This window comes from Chenopodium album, chromosome 22, assembly GCF_948465745.1.
Source record: "Chenopodium album chromosome 22, dcCheAlbu1.1, whole genome shotgun sequence".
Classification (NCBI taxonomy): Eukaryota; Viridiplantae; Streptophyta; class Magnoliopsida; order Caryophyllales; family Amaranthaceae; genus Chenopodium; species Chenopodium album.
The window spans coordinates 12,449,888-12,476,302 of NC_137855.1; the positions used below are offsets into that span (position 1 = coordinate 12,449,888).

Genomic DNA, 26,415 nt, shown 5'->3' on the forward strand with positions numbered 1-26,415 from the left:
AGTTTGGTGTTTAGCGAGCCAAAAGGGTGAAGATGAGCAATCCCAAAATCTGAAATCGGGAAATAAGCTTTAACCACTCAAGCAATCGTGATTCGTGACGGGGTGAATGTCTTATCCTAACCAACCACTGGATTGTCTGTTACCGTGGTACTAGTATTCAGTCAATAAAAGCCGGAAAATTAAGAAAACGAATCAACAGTCAACCCCATAAGGCCATAAGTAATATGCCCCACTTCCACCCTAACAATCCACCCACAAAAAAAAAAAAGCAAGGACAAATTCTCCAATTGTTCAGTACATTTGCCTTTTCAATTCTTAAATGTAACCGACCATTTAAATTCTTATTCTTATTCCAATTAATTTTCATTAATTCGACTGTTTATTATTCCTTAAAAAAAGTACTCCACTTTAAAATTAGAAATTCTGATTGTTCTTCGCCATTTTCGTGTAAATTGTTGAGATAGAAGAATGGGGCATGGAAGTTCGAAAGATTCATCACCATCATCATCTGATAGTCGCAGAGCAAAATTGCGGCAAAAACTGCGGCGTGTTGTGCGGCGTGATAGTCGATCGAAGAAATCTGGGAATGGATTTAAGTTGGTTTCTGCAGATGATTTCGCTGGAATTGCTCTTCTTACTCTCATCTCTGTATGTTTTCTTTTTCTTTTTCTTTTGACTTTTTATTATTTTATTTATTGATTTACGTAATTTGTACTTTTATACTACGTACTCGTACCTGTCATCGTGAGTATATTACGGAGTATTTATGTTTTTGTTTTACTAGATTTGCGTTTAGGTCCTTTATGTTTATTTGTTTTTTCAAAACTTCTTAATCTAATCATTTGAGCTAAAAAAAAAAGAAAAAAAAATAAAAATTGTGTTATTGCCTTATTGGATCTTAAAATGAGTATTAGAAAAATATAAGCGGCCTGGTTAGAGTATTTATACTATTTTCATGCTTTACGAGTTCATGTTGACCCACAATGACTAATGTGATTTATATTCCCTCCGTGTTTTTTTTAAGTGACACAGTTTGACCGACACAGAGTATTAGGAGATTTTATTGACTTTTAATAAAATAAGATGTTAGTGGGGTAGATTAAAGGAGTGAGAAATAATAAAGTAAAAGAATGTGAGAGGAAGTGGGGACTATGAAAGGAGTGAGAAATGATAAAGTACGAGATAGTGGGGTGAAGATATATTATTAAAATGTAAAGAATTTCTAAAAGAGGAAGTGTCACTTAAAAAAACACGGTCGGAAATGGAAAGTGTGTCACTTAAAAAAACACGGAGGGAGTACAACACTTTCCAACGAGCCGAACGATGGGTCGTTGTTATTTGTTAGAGAGCTGGTTTGAAACTTTAAATAGTTGATTGTAAGAGTTAGTTTGGTTAGTCGATTGTATTAGCAGTTTGTATAAAATGTTTGTGAATAGTAACTAAATCTACTTTATTGTGTAAAGATATATGTATAATATATTAATAGTACTCCCTCCGTTTTTTTATATGTATCACTTTGACAATTGCACTATTCACATACCATGGTTGACTTAATTTTTTCACCTCTAAATAATGAATAAATGTTAGAAAATATTGTGTAGAACTACCCTAAAGATAGGGTCATTTGTGAACAACTATCCATTTTTTTTATTTGTTTAGAACTACCCACAAGTTTGAAAACATTTGGGTAACACTATCCATGAACATTTTCCATCAAATTAAGACGTTATCGGAGTCCACTTTTTTTACTTTTGCCACCCAATTAACTCTTGGAATTTATTTAAAGGTTTTAATTCACCTTAATTAACCTAATTAGGGTTTAATTAGAATTCATTTTAGGGTTCATGAGTTTAAAATTATTTAGGGATTTTGGGGTTTAATTGAATTAGTGTTTTTGCTTATTTTAGCATTAATTGGCCATTGTAATTGATAACAGTGAAAAATTGGGCCAATATAACAATTTAATTAGACGGAAAACGTTAGTGGGTAGTGTTACCCAAACGTTTCCAAACTTGCGGGTAGTTCTAAACAAATAAAAAAAAAATGAGTAGTTGTTCACAAATGACCCTATCTTTAGGTAGTTTTACACAAAATTTCCTAAATGTTATTATATTATATATCATTAGATTTGTCATAATGTCTAATTTCATAGTATAATTTTGTTACAATTTATACTAATACAAAATTAAAGATATTTATGGTCAAAGTAGCATCTCGGCAAATGTGCTGGTCAAACTGATGCATATAAAAAAAAACAGAGGGAGTATCAACTAGAGCTGTCAATTCGGGTAAACATGTCAGGTTTAGGTGGGATCAACACGGGTCGGGTCTATTCAGATTAATGCCGTAACTGATGCAGGTCGGGTTTGGGTTGGGTCATGCTTGAACCGGGTCACGTCGGATCTTACATCTTATCGGGTTTGTGTCGGGTTTAGGTCTGGTTAATAACATGTCGGGTAACATTTAGGTCGGGTGAATAATAGGTCGGGTTTAATTCGGGTTTAAAGGGTTAAAACGGGTTAGGATCATTCTCGGGTTCGAGTCGAGTTCGATTCAAGTTAATAATTTGCGGGTTAGAATCAGGTCGGGTCATTCTCGGGTTTGAGTCGGGTTCGGTTCAAGTCAATAATTTACTGGTCATAATCAGGTCGGTCCATTTCCAAGCCGGGTCATTCTCGAGTTCAAGTCGCCAAGTCAATAATTTGCTGGTTATAATCAGGTCGGGTCATTTCCAAGTCGAATCATTCTCGGATTCAAGTCGGTTTCGGTTCAAGTTAATAATTTGCGGGTTATAATCAGTTCGGGTCATTTCCAAGTCGGGTCATTCTCGGGTTCAAGTCTGCAAGTCAATAATTTGCGGGTTACAGTCAGGTGGGGTCATTTCCAAGTCGGGTTATTCTCGAGTTCGGTTCAAGTTAATAATTGTCGGGCATCCTTTCCAAGTCTTGTCATTCTTGGAATAATTTGCGAGTTATAATAATCAACTCGGGTAATTTCCGAGTCGAGTCATGTTCGGATTCAGGTATCACAATATTGGGTTAATTTGCGTTTAAGGTTGATATTAGGTCGGGTTATATCGGGTTCAGTTACACTTTTTAGGTCGGTTTGTTAACGGTTCATGTAATGACGTTCACTTTTAATCACTATCAATTTCTTCATTCATTTTAAGAGAAATAATTTCAGAGAAGTTTAAATTCGAGCTAATAAGTTGAAGTTTAGATAAGGTTTATATACATTATAAGTTCATATTATTTCTAGTAAAATTCAGGTGGGGTCAATGACAAGTCGGGTTGAATTTGGGTCGGGTCAATAATAAGTCGGGTTAATTTCGGGTTTGTTTTGTAACAAATCGGGTTGAATTTCGATTCGGGTTAGTAACACGTCGGGTTAAGAATAGGTGAGGTTGAATTTAGGTCAGGTTAGTAACAGGTCGGTTTGAATTTCAAGTCGGGTTAGTAAAATTCGGATTGGGTTAGTAACAGGTCGGGTTAGTAACAGGTTTTGACGGGTTAAAATGGGTTTGGGTCAATTTCGGTTCGGATCGGGTTTGGTTCAAGTCAATAATGTATAGGTTACATTTGGGTCGGGTCATCTCCATGTCGGTTCATGTTCGGCTTCGGGTCTCAAATACTCGGGTCAACTCGGGTCTAGGGTTGGTTTCAGGTCGGGTTCGGGTCACCATTTTTCCGGGTTCAGACGGGCGGTATTTCGGGTTGGGTCAGCTTTTGACAGCTCTAGTTTCAACAATATTGGTAAAGAGCAGTAAAGTTAATCAATTTTAAGGCCCGTTTAATCAAGTAAAAGTACAATTGCAAATTAGTTTTCATTTATTTAGTTGCATTACTTGCATACAAGTAAAGTTCAAGAGTAAAAAATAGAAGTGGGAATGTGAGGGAAGTAAAATGGAGGCAAGAATGAAGGAGGAAAATACGACTTCCATTGTTTTGTAAAGGAAAATGTTTTCCATCATTAAGGATGCAATTTTCCACCATTGGGAAAATTGTTTTCCACCTCCTTCACATACCAAACTAAGGAAAATTGGAAAAAAAAATGGGAAAATCATTTTCCATGAAACCATTTACATCAAACCAAATAGGGCCTAAGATAGAAGAGTCATTTTCCCTCAATTGCTAGAAACCCTTCTCATCGAAAAGCTCCTATTACAAATCTTTCTAAAATTGCTCTTTCGGATTCGAACTCTCTCTCAAATCTCTCTTTTTCCCCAAACCTTGCCTTTTACCCAATACCCCTGCAAAAGAAACACCCATAAGGAATCAAATACATAGTCACGTGAGTACATATTACAATCATCTCTTGACAATGTATAGTTTCTTATACTTCTTCCATTTTTTAGTTGCATCTCTTTGCAAATTGCGGACTCCTAGGCAATTTTTGAAGATGAGACGGATAAATGAGAGGGATAGAGACGAGAGAATAGAAAAAAATGGACTCATGTGATAGGAGAGAGATAAAGTGGGTTTATTAACTTGAAAGGAGTATATTAACTAATAGTTGATTGTACTCGAACCTGTCATTGTGAGTATAGTACAGAGTATCTTTTTTTGTTTTACTCCCTTCACGTTTAGGTTCTTATATGTTTTTTTGTTCAAAATTTTCTTAATTTATTATGGATTATTCGATTGGAAAATAAAATAAAATTGGAGTAGTGCATATTCAAAATTCAACATTTTTATATTGTCCCTTTTGTTTTTAAGTGGTCCGGTTAAAATTTTTGCACCAGTCTCATACTTTATGACTCTACAATGACCCTCATTGGATATTTTTTTTTATTGTGCATTATTAACTTTGGATAAAGTATTTCAAGCAAATTAAAGAAACTTAGAGAGTACAAATAATTTGTGTTAAGAACTTTTTGGTTTCAAATTTTAAGGATATAATTACTATTTGCTATTCCCTATTAATAGTGGTGGATGTCAATCCTTAACGAATTGGTGGATGTCATTCCTTATTAATCTTTCACTTGAAGACTGACCATAATCTGTCTTCAGGCCTTGCTCCATGCAGCATAACTTTCTCGTTAACTTAAGCCTGCCAACTAAAGCTGAACACAACTTTAGTTTGTCAACAGTTACGTCTTTGTTAAGATATCTATGCCAGATTCTTAGTTCCTTGAATTTTCTCTAGTGTTAGTACTTCATCTTTTAATAGAGATCTTAATGATATTAAAGTCCGATATGCTTAGTTCTAGAATGTGATGCTGAATTTGTTGCCAAGTGTATTGCATTATGACTCTCACCGTACAATACATTATTTCTTACTAGATTCCCACCTTGAAGCTGTATCATCTACTTATCGTTGTATTTCCAATTTTGAATATATAACCTATGGTGCTTTTATGGTTGTACTTTTAGTTCACCTTTATCAAAGTACAAACACTTATCATGGTACCTCGTTGATACTTTGTATCCATTTCACTGCTTCTTAACGAACTTTTCCTTGATTTGACATATGAAGTAGCAAACAACTCCCACTAAATGTTTAATATCTGGTTTTGTACAAACCTTGCGTATTTGCATACATCAAACTCCCAATGGCCGGGCATAAGGAACCTTAGCCATATATTCTTTATCTTCTTCTTCCACATGAGGAGACTGATCCTTGGAAAATGAAAAGTGACTTGCGAAGTTGCGTGCTGTTTGGCTTAACGTTACTCATATTAAATATTTGTGAACACATTTTTTTCTTATCTCTTGTAATTTGCATTTCGAAAATCTTCTTTTTTGACCTATGTCCTTCATGTTAGACTCCTTTGACAATTGCTGTTTCAACCTTCTTTTATCATCCATGTACGATACTAACATTTCATCGATATAGAGTAGTAAGATGATATAACTTGTTCGATATCTCTTAATGTAACAATAGTGGTCAGCGTTCGTCAAAGTTGCACATCTCTTGGGCCATACAAACCTGTTTTAAGTTACCATATTTTCCTTCCCACTTTCTAAGAAACCTTCTGGTCAATGCGTGTATATTTCTTCATCCAATTTGCCGTGAAGAAATGTAGTTTTTATGCCTATTGCCCATGATGAAGATCTGCAATGGCAATAGTACTCAACACTGTTTCTAGTGGTATTGAGTTTCAGAACAGGTGCAAACTTCGTTGTAGTCAACTCCTTTTTGTTGGAATCTTTGACTACTAATCGAGCTTTTTGTCTCTTAGAGCCATCATGCTCTTTGTTCACTTGATATACCCATTTATTGTGAAGTGCCTTTTTCACCCAGAGGTTGCATGGCTACTTTTCATGTCTAGCTTGAAACAAAAAGATTTCATCTCATCTTTCATTGCAAGGTCCCACTTGCCATTCAGACTATCCTTAATCAATCAATACATGTAATTTATGTATTTTATGTTAGGATCATGAGGCTGAGAAGTCCTCACGACTAGGAGATTGCAGTATAATGGAATGTGTTGTATTGCTTTGTCTAACGTGTTCTTGTTGAGGTTATCTTACAATCGACTCTTTCATCATATTGTGTGGGACATAATCTTCATCTACAAATGTTAGCCCACTCTGTTTGTGAGTTTTATGTCTATCCTTGACAATGTATAAAAAAGCTCTAGGCGCGCTGAAGCGATAAGGGTTATGCAGCGCTTAGGTGCGCCTATTTGAAGTGAGGCGCACTATATAAAAAATTATAAAAAAATTGGCAAATGTGTGCTCATGTGCGGTGCGCCTAACCGATGCCTGAACAAAAACGTCTCGCAAAACCAAGTTAAGCACTTAGTCACTTACCTTATATCACCTTGCGCCTTAGTGCCTAGGCGTGCTTTTTCAAACACTGATCCTTGATTCTTTGTACATGATTGTTTCATTGAAAATCATATCTCTAGTATGAATCACCTTTTTATTTTCATCATCTCTGATGCGATATCCAATGCAGTGTTTGAAAAGAGCACCTAGGCTCTGAAGCGTAAGGCGTTAAGGGTCATGCGCTTTTTGTGGTCTAGGCGAAGTGATGTCGATGAGGCACAACTAAGGTGCACCAATAAGCTTAAGGAATCTGAAACGCACAAAGATTTTTCAGAATTTTTTTATTTTTTATTATATGCGCCTCACTTCAATGAGGTGCATTGAGGCTTTTTATACAATATACATTGATTCAAACTCATCCCTCATCATAGCTAAAAAGCCAATCATGGCAAAAGAAAATGGGACAACCAATAGAAAATAAAGTGAATACTTGTTTATATACTTGTTTAAGAACTTGGTATTCTCTTGCCTTTCTGCAACATTTCCTCTACTAGGATTTGCATTTGATTGTTTGATGAAGAGGGAAAGCAATACTATATAACGTATAGGTTTATTGTTACCCTCAATATTGAAATAAGCGTAGGAGAACTCAAGAAAGGAGAGGGGGGGGGGGGGGTGGATTGGCTTTTAATAAGTTATAACTGAAATTTTTTTTGTCAAGAAGTTTATTTTGTAACATCATTAGCATGTAACTCAAAGTAATAAATTGTTATGACTTTTATATATATAGGCAAAGATGACTTTTAAAGACAAATGGTTGGCCTGTGTTACGCTTGGAGAACAGACATTCCGCACAGACATCACCGATCAGTTAGTATTCTTTGTTTAAATTTAACTTTGTTGTATCTAATTAGTTTCTCTTTTGTTATTTTATGTAAGCCGGTCTCTTTATGTGCTATACTAAATATAATGACAATCATGTTCTGTTTTGTGTATGAAATTTAAAGGAGTTTATCTTGAAAATACTGTTGGATTGTGAATTAGCTTACTCTGTTAACCATCTTTTACATATAATGTACTTTCATCTGTCATTTGTAATATTACTGCAAGATATGAGTATGTAATATCATAAAGCCCTTTGTGTTTGGACACAACTTTCTAATGGAATGTACTAAGGAATGGAGGCAGTACATATAATTGCTAGAGACTTTTCAGTGATTAATTTTGTTCATATTTTTTTTTTTGAGTTTTGGCCAGTTATATGTCTTAGACATCCCATAGCTTAGCCTATTGGCTATTTTCACAAGAAAGTTTCATGGGAACTCTTTTGTACACAACATCATTAACTAGTAAGACTAAAGTGTTCATCTATATTATGTCACTATTTTTTATATCCATTATTTTTGTGCTTACAGTCAATTTTTTAAAATCTTGTGTCGTATGGGGTGAGGATGGGGATGGTTTAAGACCTTTAGAGGCGGTTTGCCAGGTTGAGGAGAAGGTGCAAAACAAGGTCATGGAAAACATTGTTGAGTGGAAGTTTGATGACTGAAATGAATAAAGAGGATTTTACTAGTGAGCACTTATGCTGTCATTTGTCAACAATAAAATTAATTGGGAAATTCTATACTATAACCCTCTAATATTGACTTTTCCAAGTTGTGCCCCCTGCTTTTGAAAGTTACACATTGTAACATTAAATTACAATTACGTATCAATAGTCACTTTGCCTGTGGCCCACTTTGCACTTTTTAATATTGTTTTTCTCGATTTGCATGCTAATTTCACAAAACCTAATGTTAGACAACATGGACAAGTGACAGTGTGTTTATGAATGTTTGTGGTCATAATGGTCTGTAATCCCATGTACTACACTACTACCACATGGCCATAAGGCCTCCTTGTATGTGTTGTTGTTGGGCTCCAAGTCCTACAGTCATAATTGTTTCAATTTATTGTTTTGTATCATTGTATGTGACTCTATTAGCTTAGTCACAATTAGCTGCATGCCCAATTCCTAAAATTGTAATTGCACTTAGTAATCTGATTTTTAAAGAACAAAAGCCTTAATGTTTTTTTGTTTTTTTTTTTTTTTTTTTTTTTTTTTTTTTTTTTTTTTTTTTTTTTTTTTATAAAAATGTTTATAGTCTATGCATGAATCTTCCTAATTGCTTCTACTTCTTCATAATTAGTTCTCTTTATTGTTTGAGAGTTGATGGTGATTACTACAATATGCGTGGGAATTGCCCTTCTATTTTCAGTTGCAAAATATTCTCTACTGTATTCTCTGATCTTTCAAGATATTCTTTCCTTTTTAAATTAACTTGTGCTATTTATATTTGTGCAGAACAGAAGAGCCTGTGTGGAACTCTGTAAGCAACTTCAACTTATATCTTTTTGGCTTTTTGCTGTATTTTAATATGGTGCCTTAAATGTTTGGTTTCTTGGGAAATATTGTTTTGGATGTTAGGCATTGTAGAACCAATTTATCCGTGTATTTGATTGGAAGATTTGTGTTCTGTTTGTTTAATTATCACTTATCATCTGGGTCTAATATCTGCTCATGTTTGATAGTGTAGAAATTATGGATTTTACATGTTTTCTTTTCTTAATGCAAGGGACTGGGATGTGTTGCCTTCTGGTTTCAAGGCTTCAAGCTGCTCTCTTTGTGATTTTCTGTAACTAAACACGCTGTAATAATGTAGCTTGTCTTTGAATAAATTTTGTTTCATTACAGTGAGTTCCTTCTTTTGCTCAACTGAAGGAATGTATGACAAAGGGCATTTGATTCTATATAGGGCCATTGAGAAGCAGATCTTTGTTAGATGTGGGTGGCATTATGTTGCAAGTACAAAAAGGTTTTGCTGGTTATAAATGATAATAGGATTGTGAGATTTTCTCTAGATACACATTGTAGTACAGTAAGCTGTTAGGCATTAGCTATAATGTCTTGTGCTTTCGTTGTATTATTTCTCTTGAGCTGCAGTATCATGGTATTTTAGATGGAGAATGGTCTGATGCTTATATGTTGCACTCTGTCCATGAAATGATTAGGCATAAGATATCTATCTTTAAAAGTAGATGTCTAACTGTAAAATGAAAATCATAAGATGTCATAATTGCATAGCTATTGTCATGGTTAGTGAAATAACTAACTGTAGGCAAGGTGTCGAATACCAGAGCAGTGGTGAACTGAGGGAGTGTAATTGCTGTTGAGTTAATGCAGCTACAACAAAATTTAAATTATCATTTTTTGTGATTGAACTTACGCAGTATGCCCATGAGCAATAGTTCTACTTGAAGCCACTCTATTGTCACATTGTGAATTTGCTACTTTGTATGGCATAAGCTATTCTTAGGTAATAGAGATAAATTTGTCCAGTTTCTATGTCATCCACTTGTAGCTTGCTAGTTTCCTTAGATGGGTTTTGGAAATCATAAGGTGCAGGGCTTCTTGAAGCATTGGCATTGAGGGATTTTATCTTAGGATATAGTTTTAAGTCTATCTTGGTGTAGAACCTCTCACAAGCCTTCTTGTTGAGTAGAACTGTGTTATTACTTTTGTGATTTTGTTTGGACTTACTTGCTCCTGACCCTCTTTTGCATTTGTCATTATGACAATCTAATTTACCCCGGACCCTCTTATAATGTAAAGCTCAATCTTCACCGTAGCGAACCTTTTCCCTTACCTTGCTTTTTTTTTTTTTTTTTTTTTTTTTTTTTTTTTTTTTTTTATTGTGGCCACTTATAATTTTATCATGGGCTTTTATTTTTATGTTTATTCTAATTGTTTATATCTTTTAATAACATGTCAGCATGGCAGCATCTGCTATGACTGCCGTCTGCATCAATGATTTCATTATTTCTATCAGACTATCTATAAAGTTTTATCCAGTGCAAAGTTAGAAAACTTTATAGCACTATACTTTTACTTTCAGTTCCCCATGTTTCATGAACATTCTAAGATTTGTTCAGGTTAGGAAACTGATTTGGACAAATATCACTGCAGCGTAAATATATGTAATCATGTTGTCTTGTTTTCTTACAAAGTGAAGTTTGACGTGAAAGTGAAATTTCTGGGATGATGGCTGCTCTAATGTAGATGTGTTATATGAATGTAGTTTGTTTTTGGTGACCTTACTGCTAAATTTGTTTAGTAATTGAAATGGAAAGTACTGGATTTGAGTTTTCACTTTCATTGTTATGGTGCTTTTGTGCTACGGTGCATCAGCATGCCCTCACTTTCCCCTTTTATTGACTTTTATGTTTTCTTCCCCTTTTCTCCTTTATGGATATTCTTTCATTTATATATTCTCTAATTATGATCCCTTGCTGTACTCCTCTCCTGAACAAATTTCAAATCTGTTTCTTTTTGCAGGAAAAGAAACTTCTTCTAGAAAGTAATGGGCCTCATATTGCAAGAGTAACTGTTTATGAGGTGTGGACATCTTCTGCTTCAGCCATATAAAGTGTTATTATTGATGTATATGCATTATGCTATCATTCTAAAGAGAAGACTACTTGGTAGCTTTTAAAAATATGGATATATTCTGACATAATTTTTTCTTTGTATATTGCAGACCAACTTATTGAAGAAGAACAATCTCATAGGTTATTGTGACATTAACCTGTTTGTTTTTCTAACTCAGGTGCGTTATCTAATTAGTTTCTCTACTTACAAAGCCTTAGAATATCTCAATTATTAAATTTGGTCATTCTTAAGTAAAGGAATGTAAAATTTATTAGGAAAAACTGACAGTACCAGTTTTAACTATGAGTGGTCTTCCTATAAAAGGTCTAAACTTTTGAATAACTAAGGAAATGCCCCAATTTTAGGGTTTTTTCTTTAATCAGTCCTCAACCTAATCCAATCAGTTCAGTAGATATGTGCGACATGCCAACATTCATCCTCAGCTGCATCTGCCAAGCCACTAGAGCCCCATCCTCACTATACCCATCTACTCAACTACACCTTCCCTTTCTAGAACCACTATGCCCTCTCCATGCCCCATCCTCACCTTCTCATCCACTCAACTGCACCATCCCTTGCTAGAAACCACCATGCCCTCTCCCTGCCAGGGGAGGCTTCCACCTCAACAAAGCTACGATAAACCTTAAACTAGCGAGCGTTTTTTGACATTCAAACTCCATTTAACCTTAGTTCTAAAATTCTAACAGCCCTAAAAGGGAAATTCTGGGATTTGCTCCCCACCTTCTGTTTTCTACCCACCCAACCCAAGTCACCCCGTCATTGGACACCTTATCACACCCTTCCCAACTGCCATGACCTCCTGGGTAAACTCTTGTGGAGCGGCTAGGCACCTTGATTCTGCTAGGTCCATAATTTTTCCTCTTCCACAGTCCACCACAGGTAAAATCTACATCCAAATCATTTTCTTCTTTTTACCTTCGGAAACAATACTCTTTGCTCTTCATATATTCAGGTTAAGGTAGATCCATGTGATTTAGTTGATTTGATATTAACACATCTAAGAAAAAAAAAATATAATTAATATTCCTTCCGTTTCCAAATGATGCACCCATTCATTGTAGTCTCGGTTAAAGAGCTCAAAATATGATCATGAATAATTGCCAACATGCAAGGAAAATTTAGTCATGTGGGTCTTGTTAAAATCTTCTTCATATGTTAAATTCTATAATTTTAGATAATACAGAATTTGAGATATTAACGATTGAATAGTGCGTTGAAAAATGTGAAAAAGCGATGGTACATGTTTAGTATTTAGGGTATGTAGGTTATTAGGGTAGCTTGTTGTATTGATTTGTTGTGTTGAATCGTTGATGCCTTACACATGACTATGGCCTCTACATTACTAACATCATGATCTTTGTCGCTCTCATAGATGCTGAATAGGGATTGGGGAGGAACAGGGGGAGTGCTATTGGGTTAAAGGGGCAGAGCTTGATGATGGAGTGAGGGAGGGGAGGCAAACTTGGAAACTCACAATTGAATTTAATTTTAGAAAGATTGTAATTGACCTATTTATCTGGTTACAAGTCACATAATCTAATTAGAGAAGAAACACCCGGAAGTTTGGATTGTCCTGGGTAATCTAAAGTTGGGACCATTTAAAAAGCCTGCCCATAGTTGAGACTGATAGTGTCAATTGTTATCCTTTTTGATTTTTGCTGTCTGGTATATAGAGTTTAAATCCTCTTGGACTTGTAAATATCATGACAGAAGTAAAATAATAATATTGTGTTTGAGATTACTCATGCATGTAAACTAGTATCATTTTGCAGGATTTGGAGTCTGATATAGTCGAAGTTGATCTCTTGGATCCATCCTCGACCGATGTGGTTGGCAAACTAACTTTTTCGTGTTATGTTGAGGTATGTATTATATATGTAGTGTTTGAATGAATTTTCAATCTTATTTGGACTATTGGTCAGTTGCTGTCTCTTGTAGGATCCAGAAGAAACAGAGAAAGATTTTGCACGGCGCATATTGTCTATTGTGGTATGTCGTTCAGTACTGTGTTTTGTTTGACAAGTAATTATTTGAAATTTATTTTTTCAATTAAATCTCCTCATTGCTACAGTTAAGTCATCTCATTTTAGCCCTGTTCAATGATTTATTTGATGATTTTTCGTAACATAAATAATTCAGGGCATATTTTGGATCACATGTAGAAACTCTAGAAAGTTAACAAATGGATCAACAGATCTAGTATATCAATTGGTTTAGTTAATAGTTAATGCTCTATACTAATATTGCAAATCTATCCAGAAATCATATATTTAATTTGTCAACTCTCCTTACTATCTTGAATTAAAGAGGGGGAGGCCGTTATATGCACCTGAACTCTACAGAAGTCTTTCAAGTGACTAAGAGACTATTTCTTACATTGGAGTGTTGTGGTACAAGGATCATGAGAATCTTTGCACGATTTTATCCATTTGGAAGAGCTTTACATTTGGTTGTAGTGTTTGATACTTTGATGTATGAAGTATTGAAGTCCATTGTTAGCTTTGACTTTTTCCCAAGCGTGCCAAAATTTTTTGATCCTTCTCATTGTCAACACATGATTATCCAGCTTTGATATGATTTTCTTGACCAATGCATCAACCCAGATTTTCTTCATCTTGTATTTCCAAGCAGAATTGGGTGTTGCTTGGATCTTTTCCATGAATACTGTGATGTACTTTATTGCTTTGCTCCTGTCAATTTGATCTTTTGCTTTTAATCTTCAATATAAAGTCTATGGTATTTACTAGCTCATTTTCCATTTTTGATGTCATCAGAATCTTCATCACTAATACTTTTACATACATACGGAAACAAGTTTCTAAAATTTAAGATTGGATTATTATCCCTACTTGTAAGATTTAAAGCAATTTTAACAATGGCTTTCATGCTTTGGAAGTTGCATATTGTATTGCTGTTGTCATAGTATTAGTTTATTACCACCATAAGCTGTAATTACGAGAGGTGTTACAAATAAAGGAGTGATATTTCTTTTGTGCTAAGCTTATTAATTGCTGTTGCTCTTTTTTTTTTTTTTTTTTTTTTTTTTTTTTTTTTTTTGTAGGCAATCTTTTTCTTTACTTTAAATGTACAATATAAATGTATCCATAGTCTGAAATTTTTAATTATTTGCAGGATTATAATGAAGATGGCTGTCTTTCTTTCTCTGAATTCTCTCAGTTGATTGATGCATTTGGCAACCAAGCTGCAGCTGACAAGGTCTGTTATCTTTTTTATTTTTCAGAATGAATATGTATAGTGCTAGAAAGTTTGGTTTGTATCTTTATTATGTTTCTGAGGAACTGTTATTCCGTAATTTGTAGAAAGATGAGCTTTTCAAGGATGCAGATAAAAACGGGGATGGAGTTGTTAGCATCGACGAATTGGCTTCCCTCCTTTCCTATCATCAAGAAAAGTATGTTGTGTAAGAGCTTGATTAAATTAGCCTAAGAAATATGATTGGGATCTCATTATCGGTTCACGGGTAGATTTTTAAAATTTTAAAATTCTGATATTTACTTTTTTTACATGAATTTTCTCAATGTAATGTGGGTTTAGATTGCTATCCTATGTTACTCGAACTCGGGTACCCATGTCCGACACGGGTACGTGTCCAAGTGTCCGACTCGGCTATTTTGTGAAAAAATTCTATGATTTTCAACTAAAATGAAGTGTCCATGTGTCATACCCATGTCCGAGGGTCGAGGGTCCGACACGGGTACTTGAGGTAAAATGAAGAGTCCGAGTAACATAGTTGCTATCAGCTTAGTTGTCCAGTACTTAGTTTGTAAAAGAAAATAAATAAATATAAAATATAAAATAAATAAAAAAGTTGCTAGAATGAAATATGGTAGTGCTGAAAAATGTTATGATACTTGTAGGAGAAGAGATTATTGATGCAAATAATTTAGTATTAGTAGAAGGTGAGGTATGCAAGACTTCAATGGATGTTGAAGTCACCACCAAGGGCTCTTAGAGGTTAGGGCTTATCTCAACCTAAGATAATTCTTTTTTATTTTTTCCTTGCAAGCTTCTCTAATAAAACTAGGAATCACTAGGAATTCTGCCATCAAGTGCCAACAGAATGATCACGTCGTTTTCTTTTAAAATATGCTGGTGATTCCAAAATCCAATGTCCACTTTAGTCGACTAGTTAATGTCACTCTTGGTTGTAAAACAAGTATGCTGCCACATATACAAAAGAAAAAGGTGAGAGGAATACTTGGTCCATGAACAATTGCAATTTGTAGTGATGGAGGATTTGATGATTGAATTAAAACATGTGGTAATTCCCTATACCATGACTCTTCATCCCTCCACGGTACTTCCATTTCCTTTCTTGCAACCACAACCGTTCAATCACTGCCACATTCATCATCATTACCACCGCCATCTCTACCTTCATCTCCACCGCCATTAGCAACACCACCACCCATAGCAAATCAAGCCACACCCCAACCACCTAAAACCACTATTACCACCTCGTAACCACCCCACTGTTCATCCAAAACTGGTCTTACCTTCCCTGAAACCACCCTCACCCACCTCAAAACCACCCCAACTCACCCTTAAATCTCACCCCCTTGAAAACCCACCCCTTCCACAAAAAACTACCAACAACCCACAACCCTAAAATTTGAAAAAAAAATAAAAGATTAAAAATGAGGAATTACCTTTTCTTATCTTAACTTATGGCTTTGAAAGGTCAAATTTGACGATGAAAACTATAAATGTAGAGTTTTCTTATTCAAATTTGACCATTAAAACCTGAAATTTGACCTTCAATGGCAGTGATGAAAAAAAAAGAGAAGGAGAGAAAGGGCTGCAGTGTTGGCAAGGCGAAGGGATTGCAATGGTTGGGAGGCGGCAGCTAGGTGAAGGGGTGACGACAGTGGTGGGGACTCTGGGGAGGTGGCAAGGAAGGGTGGTAGTGACTTATAAACAAAAACAAGGGGTAAGGTGGTGGTGTTGCAATGGTGAGAGGAGAAAGAGTTTTGAATGACCAAATATAACCAAACAACAATTCAAATCAAAGGGTTTTTCTTTCAATTCTCTCTCACCCTTTCTTAATTCCATTTCATTTACCTCATGCGAATCAAACACCCCTTGTTATTTGTGTGCTTTTGTAAGCATTAGTGTGGAATTGTGTTCTTTGGTCAGCTATGATTTGTGAGTTTCTTATATTTTGAGCATCTGATTTATTATTAACTGGTTGCTTTACAGGGAACCCCTCATTAACTCTTGTCCAGTTTGTGGTGAGCTCCTTGACGCTTCCAATCAGGTTGGTAGCATGGTTCATATGACCTTGTGTTTCAATGAAGGGACAGGAAACAATGCCATGAGTGGGGGATATTTAACAGATAAGCAGGCTTCATATGGGTAAGTATATTTCACTGATGCAAATTTTAGTACTCTGGTTATTAATTAATTAATTAAATGCTGAATCTTACAGCCTACACCCCTGGGTTCTTAGCCGCTGGGTCAATTAGGGGTGTGCAAAACTAGTCCGTATAAAAAAAATGTACCGGACAAGATTGAACCAAATAAAAAAGAAATGGTCTGATCTCCAAGTTGAAAAGTATAATGTACGGTCTTTGGTCTGGTCCAAATTAATCAATCAAAGCCTTAATCCCATAAGTTGGGTCGGCTAACATGACCAAATTTGATTATTCCGTGGAGTCATCGACATAAATCTTTAAAAATCAGTCTTAAACAACACCAATTTTTTGTTACAAAATATACATATAAGCCTTGAAATTGATTGATTTCTCATTTGATATGATATATTGAGCTATTCAATATTATACTTCCAAAAAATTCATTGAACTATCAATTTCCTCCCTCTTTTATTTATTTATTTATTTATTTATTTTGTTTTGTTAATTGCAACACTTTGACCCGCAAGGAGATTTATGCACTTGATTTGAATTTGTTAAAATATAATGTAAGTGGGCTTTGTTAAGTTAAAAAAAAATGATGTAAAAGTGATAGTGGGCGAATAGTTTATGTAAGAGTAAGGGATGTGAGGGAAGGAAATTATTAAAAAAGAGTGTGGGTGGGGTATGAGTGGGGACCATGTGTAGAGAGATATTATAAAATAGTTAATAGTATTTCTATTCAAGGAAGTGTTGCAATAAAATAAGGGTTGTTTTTAGGAAGGTTTGCAATAAAATAAAATAAAAAAGAAAAAAAAAGGAAGGCGTATTTATTTTCCTCTTCTTTTCTATAATGTAATAGAATAATACAAAGTATAAAAACATACAAAATGTCTAAATCTGGCCTGAATTGATCTCGTCTAGGTTTTAGACTGGTTGTAACAGTCTTGTGTAGTCTGTTCTTGTCTGGTCCTAGCATAATTTTTCTGATCTACGGGTCTTGCTGGTCTTTTGCTCCAGTCTTAAACCGGTGAACAGCCCAATAGTAATGTTTTACCCCTCATATTTTCAGTATAGCTTTGTAAGTTAGCTTTTGCTGTTTTTCTTGAAGTCTTTATTAGATTTATAATAATATTCATTTTTCATTTCTGTTTTGCTGTATTTAGATGGCTACTCAAACTGAGTGAGTGGGCACAATACTCTTCTTATGGCATTGGCTTGAACTCAGGCTCAAAGGCAGGACATATTCTGGTATGGAAAGAAGGTCTTTTTGAGCTTTATTTCACTAATTACCACTCTCCTCCCTATATGCTGATATAGCTTGTTCTTTTTACCTCCTGGAACTGTTGTTTTGCTATTCTATTCTTCTGAGAAGGATAGTTTGCTAGTGGACTCTTCTGAGTTTCATCACTGGCCAGGAAGGGTGGGAGTTTTATTTTGGGTCCTTCAATCAGGAAATGTGAACAGTAAGCTTCCCTCATACAAATAAAAAGCCATTATCTTTGGAACCAAATCCATCAATTCATATAACATACTTCGTACATTATGACCTTACATATCTCATTAAGAAATAAATATATTTGAGATTCTAATGTATTTAACTTTTATTATAACTCAATCACATAACAAGTAAAATAAGGATCAATATGATCATGATATGTCTGTGAATTTTGAATACATATACTCCTTCCATCTTTTTTGGGCTCCCAATTCACATCCCCATGTCTGCCTTTCATTAATATCTGAAGTATGATATGTGGGCTGTATCTTGGGTATACAGGAAATGTTAGTTATGCTGGCCTAAATTATTATATTCTATTAGCCTTAATTACTACTTCATATAAGTTTCTGGAGTACATATCGTGTTTTCTGATAAATTGGCATCTCAAATTATACACTTATTATTCGGTTCTGTTGATAAAATGTAATGTTGATGCTCTAGGTTTTTGATCGTACAACAAAGAGGCTGGTGGAAGAACTAATTGATGGAAAGATTATTTTGGCAATGAGATCCTTGTATCAAAATAAACCAGGGCTTTACTTTCTCGGAAAAGGTACAATCAATTAAGTGTAATAAATTTAATAAGTGGAGGCTTTACTTGTATCTGATCTTATTTTTCAGCTTTGCCAACTTGTCAGAGACTTATAGGTTATAAAGTCAGATGTCCTTATGTCTGGTCTGTTTTTTATTTGTTATGTTGTCATGCTGTTTTGGAACTTTCAACTTCTCTACACGTATCTTATTATGCTCTTGCTAAAAGTTTTACAGAGAAAATGTTATTCATAGACTACTTTTTTTTTTTTAAATACTCCATTGTGAAGGTTAAGGAAATGCGCATGTTAAGGTGGAAGTGTGGGAATCAGAAATGAGGTTATTCGCAAGAAAGTAGGTGTGGCAATTAACTAAGAGAAAACCGCTTGCGTGGGTGCACCGGTTAGAAGAGTGCAAGGGTGAGACCATGGAGGGCTTAAACGAGGGAGAAGGAAACCAAAAATGACTTGGTTGGAAGGAGTTATGAAAGATATGAGATATATGGATTTGCATGAGGATGAAGCATTGGACCGTAAGAGATGGAGGAGGAAGATTTATGTCGATGACTACACAGAATAATCAAAATTGGTTCATGTTAGCCGATCCCACTTATGGGATTAAGGCTTTGATTGATAAATACTCCATTGTACTCCCTCCATTTGTATACTTTTTTTTATCGTTTTTTTTTTTGTTTGGGGGGGGGGGGGGGGGGGGGGGGAGGGGTTTGTGATCAATTCCTTATGTGTTCTCATCCATTGTGTTATACCTACTATCACTTTAATCTTATATCTAAATAAATATTTTTTCCTTTTTGCCTTCCCTTGTTCCTGCATAGGACCCATTTAAACCCATTATTCATACCTTATTCTAACCCTGTTCTCTAAACAGTAGAAATACATGGATATCTTTCAACCGATCTTCTACTTGATCTTTGTATCCACAATAATTGGGTAGAACAAAGAAACGTGAGAGTACTATTCTAGTATTCTTTCATAGATTGTTTTGGTCTTTTAGATAGTTAATCTCACGAATTATGGTACTTGTCAATTTCAAGATTCTTGAATAATTTATATGAATTATAGCATTTCGGATAACCAATTTGGTTTTATGCTTGGGAAATCTACTATGGAAGCAATCCATTTGATAAGACAAATGATGGAGTTTTATAGGGAAAAGAAGAAGGATCTTCTTATGGTCTTTATTGATTTGGAGAAGGCAAATGCCAAGGTGACAAGAGAGGTACTTTGGTGGGCAATGTTGAAGAAAGGTATCCCACAAAGGACGTGGACGATATGTATCGAGATATGTCAACGAATTTGAGGAGATGTGGAGGGTTGACAAAAGATTTTCCTATTACAATTGGATTGCATGAAGGGTCTACATTAAGTCTTTTTCTTTTCGCAACGATTCTAGATGAAGTAACTAGACCAATTCAAGATAAAGTTCTATGGTGTATGCTGTTTGGACAAGCAATGATGTGGTGAGTTTGGATGGAAAAGACTCGACCATGAGTGAATGTGTTTATATATCTTGGGTCAATCATTCAAAAAATATAGACATTAATCAAGACGTGGCCCATAGGAATGAGATTATTCGCAAGAAAGTAGGTGTGGCAGACATTGCAGAAAAACTGAGGGAAAATTGTCTATGTTGGTTTGGGCATGTAAGACGGAGACCCGAGGGTTCACCGGTAAGAAGAGTGGAAGAGTGGGGCCATAGAAGTGTTAAATGAGGGAGAGGGAGACCGAAAATGACTTGGTTGGAAGGAAGAAAGGATATGAAGTATATGGACACGCATGAGGATGAGGTTTTAGATCGTAAGGGTTGAGGAGGAAGATTTTTGTGGATGACCACACAGAATAATCAAATTTGGTTCATGTAGCCGACCCCACTTATGGGATTAAGACTTTGATTGATTGATAAACTTGCATTGTGCTAACTTTTTTCAGTTGTATAATTTAGACTTTTATAGCTAAATTTCCATGTCTTCTTCTTCATCTTTTTTTTCCCCATTTTGTTAGAAATTAGTAGATTATATTGCAATTGCCTTTATATTTATATATGTATGTAATAAACTGTATTTTACTCATGATTGTGGTGCAGGAGGCAAAGAAATTATGCAAAAACTCTCTGAAAAGCAAGGAGAAAAAATGAACTCGGCTGACTCTACAAAAGAGATACCAAAATTTATTGAACTTTTCAAGGTATGGTACTTGTGTTCTCCTATTATTGGCGGTTTGGTAATGATGACAACTGTCCTCTTTCTTTATACAATCAAGTTCTTTTAGCTGTGCTGTTTAGAGGGGCCAACTTATATTTAATCGATTATCTTGCTAGGCTTTTTTTCCCTTTCGGATGATTCCTTATAAGGATTCATGTTAGCCAACCCCAAATCACTTGAGACTAGGGCTTTTGTTGTTGTTGTTGTTGTTGTTGGGAGGGGGTTCTTTCTTATGGTCCAATATAAGCATTTATGGTTTTGTCGAATTATTCCCACTATTTCCTTTTCTTAGTGTTGTTTAAAAAATAAATGAATATAATATGACTACTTATTTCTATTATTCTTTTATTTTCTGTTCACCTTCACATTTTTGGTGTGCAAATAAAATTATCTTTTGCTCATTAGTAACAAATTTTCTTTTTTTGTATGTCAATCATCACTCATATGTTCTTAATATTATATGCTGAATAGTAATTTACTTATATAAACTTTGTATCTTGCAGGATCAACTGAACTTATCTGAAACAAAATACCCTCTGGATCACTTTAAGGTATGAGTACTTGAACTTATATGGTTTTATGACGCAACCATGTTAAATTTTGTTCTAAGCATGATGCGGGATATCCTTTAGTTCTATTGCCGCAGCAAAGTTTTTTTATCATGAAGAAGTACTTTGGGACTTTAGGCTCCAGTGCAGCGATGTAATTTGATTATCTTGACAAAAGTGGCATGAAAAGGGTTCATAAAGTTTCTAGAACTTAACTATTTCACTTTTTTTTTCCACAAAAATCTTGTAGGAGAAATAGAATTTAGATGCAACCGTGTGAGAAAAGTGGATTTTCATAGTGTAGTCCTTTGTTTAAGGGAAATGCAGGTTGAATTATGTGTGATTATAGCTTAGTTGAAGATTAAAGATTATGTAGATGAGATTGCAAAATTAAGGGCCTGTTCACATTTACTTAATTTTAATTTAGTTTAGTTCAGCTCCAACAGTTCAGCTCCAATCATTTCACTTCAGTTCAATTCAATTCAGCTCCTAGTTTTCTTCTCTCATAAATTATTCATTTTAGTTTAGTTCAGTTCCGTTCAGCTCCAATCATTTTAGTTTAGTTCAGTTCAACTCTAATCATTTCAGTTCAATTCAGCTCAGTTTAGTAAATGTGAACAGGCCCTATGTATGAAATTATCGATTTAGATTACACTTTGCTCACTGCTTGTTATTGGGATTTCCTGGAAAATAAGGATGATTTTAGGTCTGCATGAAGTGATAAATAAAATTCTTGTGTAAAGGTATGTAGTTCCATGGGAAGCCTCATTGCAACCTAGGATGGCCTTTTTAGCCAATATCGGTAGGCTATCTGATTGGGGACCTCTTGTTTGTTTTCTAAAAAGCTTAAATCCTGCATATGCAAAATATTTGTTGTTATCTTCTTTCATTTGTGAATCCTTTCGTGTTTTAACATTTTGAGGCTTGATTGAAGAGTGGTAATGGTCCTACAAAGGTGGATATTAGGAGAAATAATCACTTGAAGGATTTTTCAAGCATTTTTAACTTGATTGAGCTAGTTGTGAGCCAACTAAGTTGTTTTTGACTCCAATACGTTCACTGTTAATCTTTTTGGAGCTGAATTTGAGGGATATCTTTATGCATTTGATTTGGGAATGACATTGACACCAATGACTTGTGGTCATTTTCATGATGTTTGTGACTACAATTTTATGTTTTCACCCCTTTTGTTAAAGACACAAGTTATATCAGAGAGTGGGATCTATGTGGGAAAATCACCCTATCTCTTCCTTTACTTGATTCATTTTGAAGTTTGGATCAGGCAGCAGCATCTATATATATAGTCCATTTGCTTATTCATGATTTGATGAAGACTATTTTTTTGTTTTAATTTTTTTTTTTTTTTTTTTTTTTAATCTCCCCTGTTCATTTCTTTTGTCATTCTCTCACAATCAATTAACATCTCACTTTTGATCGTACAGACCTTTAATGAGTTTTTCATTCGGGAACTAAAGCCTGGTGCAAGACCCATTGCCTTCATGGATCGTGATGATATTGCAGTATGTGGTGCAGATTCTCGTCTAACGGCTTTTAAAAATGTGGAAGACAGCACCAGATTCTGGATCAAGGTACTATATACCATTTGTATATTTAGAGGAGAAAACAGTGTTTTGTGGAACTAATCTCAATACAAGTTGATCTTTGCATTTGTACAATAATATGTTCAAGGAAACTTTCATCCTCATACTTTTTTTCCTCTACAAAACATGGCGGCTTGACAGCAGAAAGAGTAATCCTACCTGTTTTATTTCATTGACCCTTGATACAATATCACAACCATCTTTTCATTTGATTTATTGTGAGAGCTTACACTTGCCAAACATTTTAATTAATAACTATGTGCTTATGGTAGGGATCGTCATTTTTATAGGATTACTGCTGTGTCATATTTGCTTTTGGATGGGTGCTGCAAACTACTGAATACATTGTATTGCCTTGAATCTATATGAATTGATCATAATTTTATTGAAGAAGTATCTTGTATATTGTTAAGCAAAAGAGTAATAAATGTTGAATATAATTAGGTCTCTTAAGACCTTGCCCCTATAATTGATCTAGACCTCTGTCTTCTGTAGTCTTTTATCCTATAGAAGATTTCTTGAAAACACTTAATATCGGTGGATACTCACTGGACAAGCTTTGGCTCTGCTATAGAAAAATTGGCCTTTACCATAATTTTTGAATTTTAAAGCATATAAAATATAAAAGAACAATGGTCAGTGTTTTGTTGGTTGTTTGGTTAAATCTAGAATTTTGTTGCCAAGCTGATATAATATGATTATGTAGGGTCGGAAATTCTCTATTCAAGGCCTATTGGGTAATGATGTTTCTGCCACTCATTTCATTGGTGGAGCATTGGTGATATTTCGGTTAGCTCCTCAGGTAATTAGTAAAGTTTTCTTAAGTAGATTCTTTTGACCAGCCAGCATCCTTTTCCACCATTTAGACATAATTATAATCTAACTATTATTGCAGGATTATCATCGTTTTCACTTACCAGTTTCGGGGACTGTTGAGCGATTTGTTCATATACCTGGGTGCTTATACACTGTATGAACTATTGAAACTTTTAAGTGATTAGAGTTAGATATTCTTCTCTCTTTTTTTACCCATATTTTTTTGCCTTTTGTTTCTCATTTTCAATTTCCTTTTTCCGGTTATGAGGCAGGTTAATCCTATTGCTGTAAACAGCCATTGTGATGTCTTCACAGAGAATAAAAGAGCTGTATCTATCATTTCAACTTCATGTTTTGGAAAGGTTAGTGTTGCTATAAGCTTCTTTCAGGAACATGTTTTTATAAAGGTTACCAGTGGAATACCTACTTGAATATTTTGAGGTTAAAGTTTCTGAGCTCTTTTTTTCACTAGTATGTATCAAAGTTGATGCTGGACTTTGTTGTTAATAAGTAGCTTCTTTTGTTACACACCTTAACTTGTTTTTTTCGTGTTCACAGCATAGTCCATTTCCTGTGAATTAATCAATCAATGGGACTATTTTTACTTCATTTTTTCCTTTGTGTGAGGTAGAAAGTTAAAATTATATATTACTTTTGTGTGAATTATTTATTAACAAAACTGCAATTTAAGGATTTAGCCCTTCATATTTTTCCACTGCTAAATAAGCATTAGTTAATTCCGTAAGAAACAGAATGGCTTGAAATGGCAAGGTAATATAGGTAGTAGAACTCTTCAATTCCACGTATATGCTGCTGAATCTCATTCCTTTGAAAACTGACAGTCTTTAGACTTAACAAGTCATAATGTAGCATTGCCAGATTTGCCACAATGGCTGTATATCTGAATGACTGCTGGTGTATAACCTGTATTGTGTAGACCAGTCATCTTAGTGCTCCCACTTCCCAAGGAAGAGAAACTGTTCTTTTTCATTAAGCAATCATAAATCTGTTTGCAGGTAGCTTTTGTTGCGATTGGAGCAACAATGGTTGGCAGCATTACATTTACTAGGGAAAAAGGTGACTATGTACAGAAGGGCGAGGAGGTTGGGACTTCTTGAATTATACTTGGTGAATGGTGTGCCTATTTTCTCCATTTACAATCTCCATAACAACAATTGTTTTTTACTGATGTTGCAGTTTGGGTACTTCTCATTTGGTGGAAGCACTGTAATTTCTGTGTTTGAGAAGGTATATCACTTGCAAATTACGTTCAAATTTATTTTTTATTTATTTAGACATAAAATTATTTTGAATAAAAACAAATTTATGTATTACCAATTAACTAACAATTGTACTTAACAGCAAGCTAAGTTTTATTCTAGTATTATCTCAGTCTTAGGTTAAATGCATAATTCTAGTTAGCAATATGATGGTCCACATAGAGGCTCAAGCTGAAATTGTTAATAATATTTTAGTAACAATCATTTTATTGTCTGCAGAATGTCTTATCAATTTTCCTCTGCTTTTTACTTGTTCTCCTTGCATAACTGTTTGTAGATTGTCAGTAAGAAAAAATGCCAGGTTTGGAGGTTCCCTGATTCTGCTTTTTTGCAAGCACTAGTAATCAGATCACTCTCTTTGATTCGAGTCGTGTCTAACAATAAATTCTGGAAATATACTCTTATTCACTACTACTGTTGTCAAAGATATTGTTAGCAATGCATGCCAATCAATTTGGAGGAATAGAAGGCCTTAAACATAAAACAGAGGAGATAGATGTTTATGTCAATCATACTATAAATTAAGAGGAATCCATATAGATATAAATGAATAAGCAAATAAGGTCAAGAAAAATTAACTTGGTAGAACTGAATAATGCTCTCCAAGAATCATATTTCATATTTTGCATTCGTATTATTAGAATTAGAACCGTAGTGCTAATCTAAATTTCATTAGAAGTTGATTCTTGGTAGATAGATGACATGCTCTATTGATTTATTTTTTTCTTTGCAGGGCGCTATAAAACTGGACGAGGACCTACTAGATAATAGTGCCCGATCACTTGAGACTTTGGTTCGTGTAGGAATGGCGCTGGGTGTATCTACCAAAACAAATATTCAATAAAGCTGCCTGCTACAATTTGGTGCAGTGCAATAGTTCATTGCACTCCGAATCATGAGCCTATGTGTTCCATCTCTCTTGCCATTTTTTTTTCTTTTTCCTTTTTCAGTTTCCCACTTTTTTCACCATAGTTTTCAACTGTTTTTGTCTGCATATGAACTAGTGACGTTAAATCCCTCTCTTTACAATTGCCACTCTTACAGAATAGGGATTTGAGTTTTGTAATGCTTGCCAACATCCAGGTAGTTATGATGAAGACAAGACAATGATGAACAGACTTATTTGTTAGACACATAACTTGTCCCATTGTATAGATAACAATGATTCCATCTTAGTTTAGTGCATGATGAAGTGTGATCAAAGTCTGATGTTTCAATTGATCATTTTCTAGATGTTATATAGACAATTAGCCTTTGTAAATGTGGTAGTGTACCAGTAACAGAAGAATGGTCTATGGCAGAATCTTTCATGTTAAATTGTTTAATTGAAGATTTTGATA

General features: G+C 34.7%; 1 protein-coding gene across 1 annotated transcript; it reads left to right on the forward strand.

Moving 5' to 3' along the window:
• The first annotated feature begins 45 nt into the window (after nt 1-45).
• LOC145603582 (phosphatidylserine decarboxylase proenzyme 2-like) lies at nt 46-26,415 on the forward strand. The gene is made up of 21 exons (XM_081659510.1): nt 46-648; nt 7,504-7,583; nt 9,061-9,085; nt 11,092-11,151; nt 11,294-11,362; nt 12,978-13,067; nt 13,144-13,194; nt 14,338-14,421; nt 14,526-14,617; nt 16,426-16,581; nt 17,744-17,828; nt 18,520-18,631; nt 20,713-20,813; nt 21,334-21,381; nt 22,821-22,967; nt 23,686-23,781; nt 23,875-23,949; nt 24,068-24,157; nt 24,812-24,898; nt 24,993-25,043; nt 25,809-26,415. Exons 1-21 carry the CDS (start codon nt 469-471, stop codon nt 25,917-25,919), a joined length of 1,890 nt encoding a protein of 629 aa, XP_081515636.1. The 5' UTR covers nt 46-468; the 3' UTR covers nt 25,920-26,415.

Coding starts and splice junctions, on each gene's coding strand:
- LOC145603582 (XM_081659510.1), top strand. CDS start 469: ATGGGGCATGGAAGTTCGAAAGATTCATCACCATCATCATCTGATAGT. Junction 14,422..14,525: donor ACCAAGCTGCAGCTGACAAG/GTCTGTTATCTT, acceptor CGTAATTTGTAG/AAAGATGAGCTTTTCAAGGA. Junction 18,632..20,712: donor GCTTTACTTTCTCGGAAAAG/GTACAATCAATT, acceptor ATTGTGGTGCAG/GAGGCAAAGAAATTATGCAA.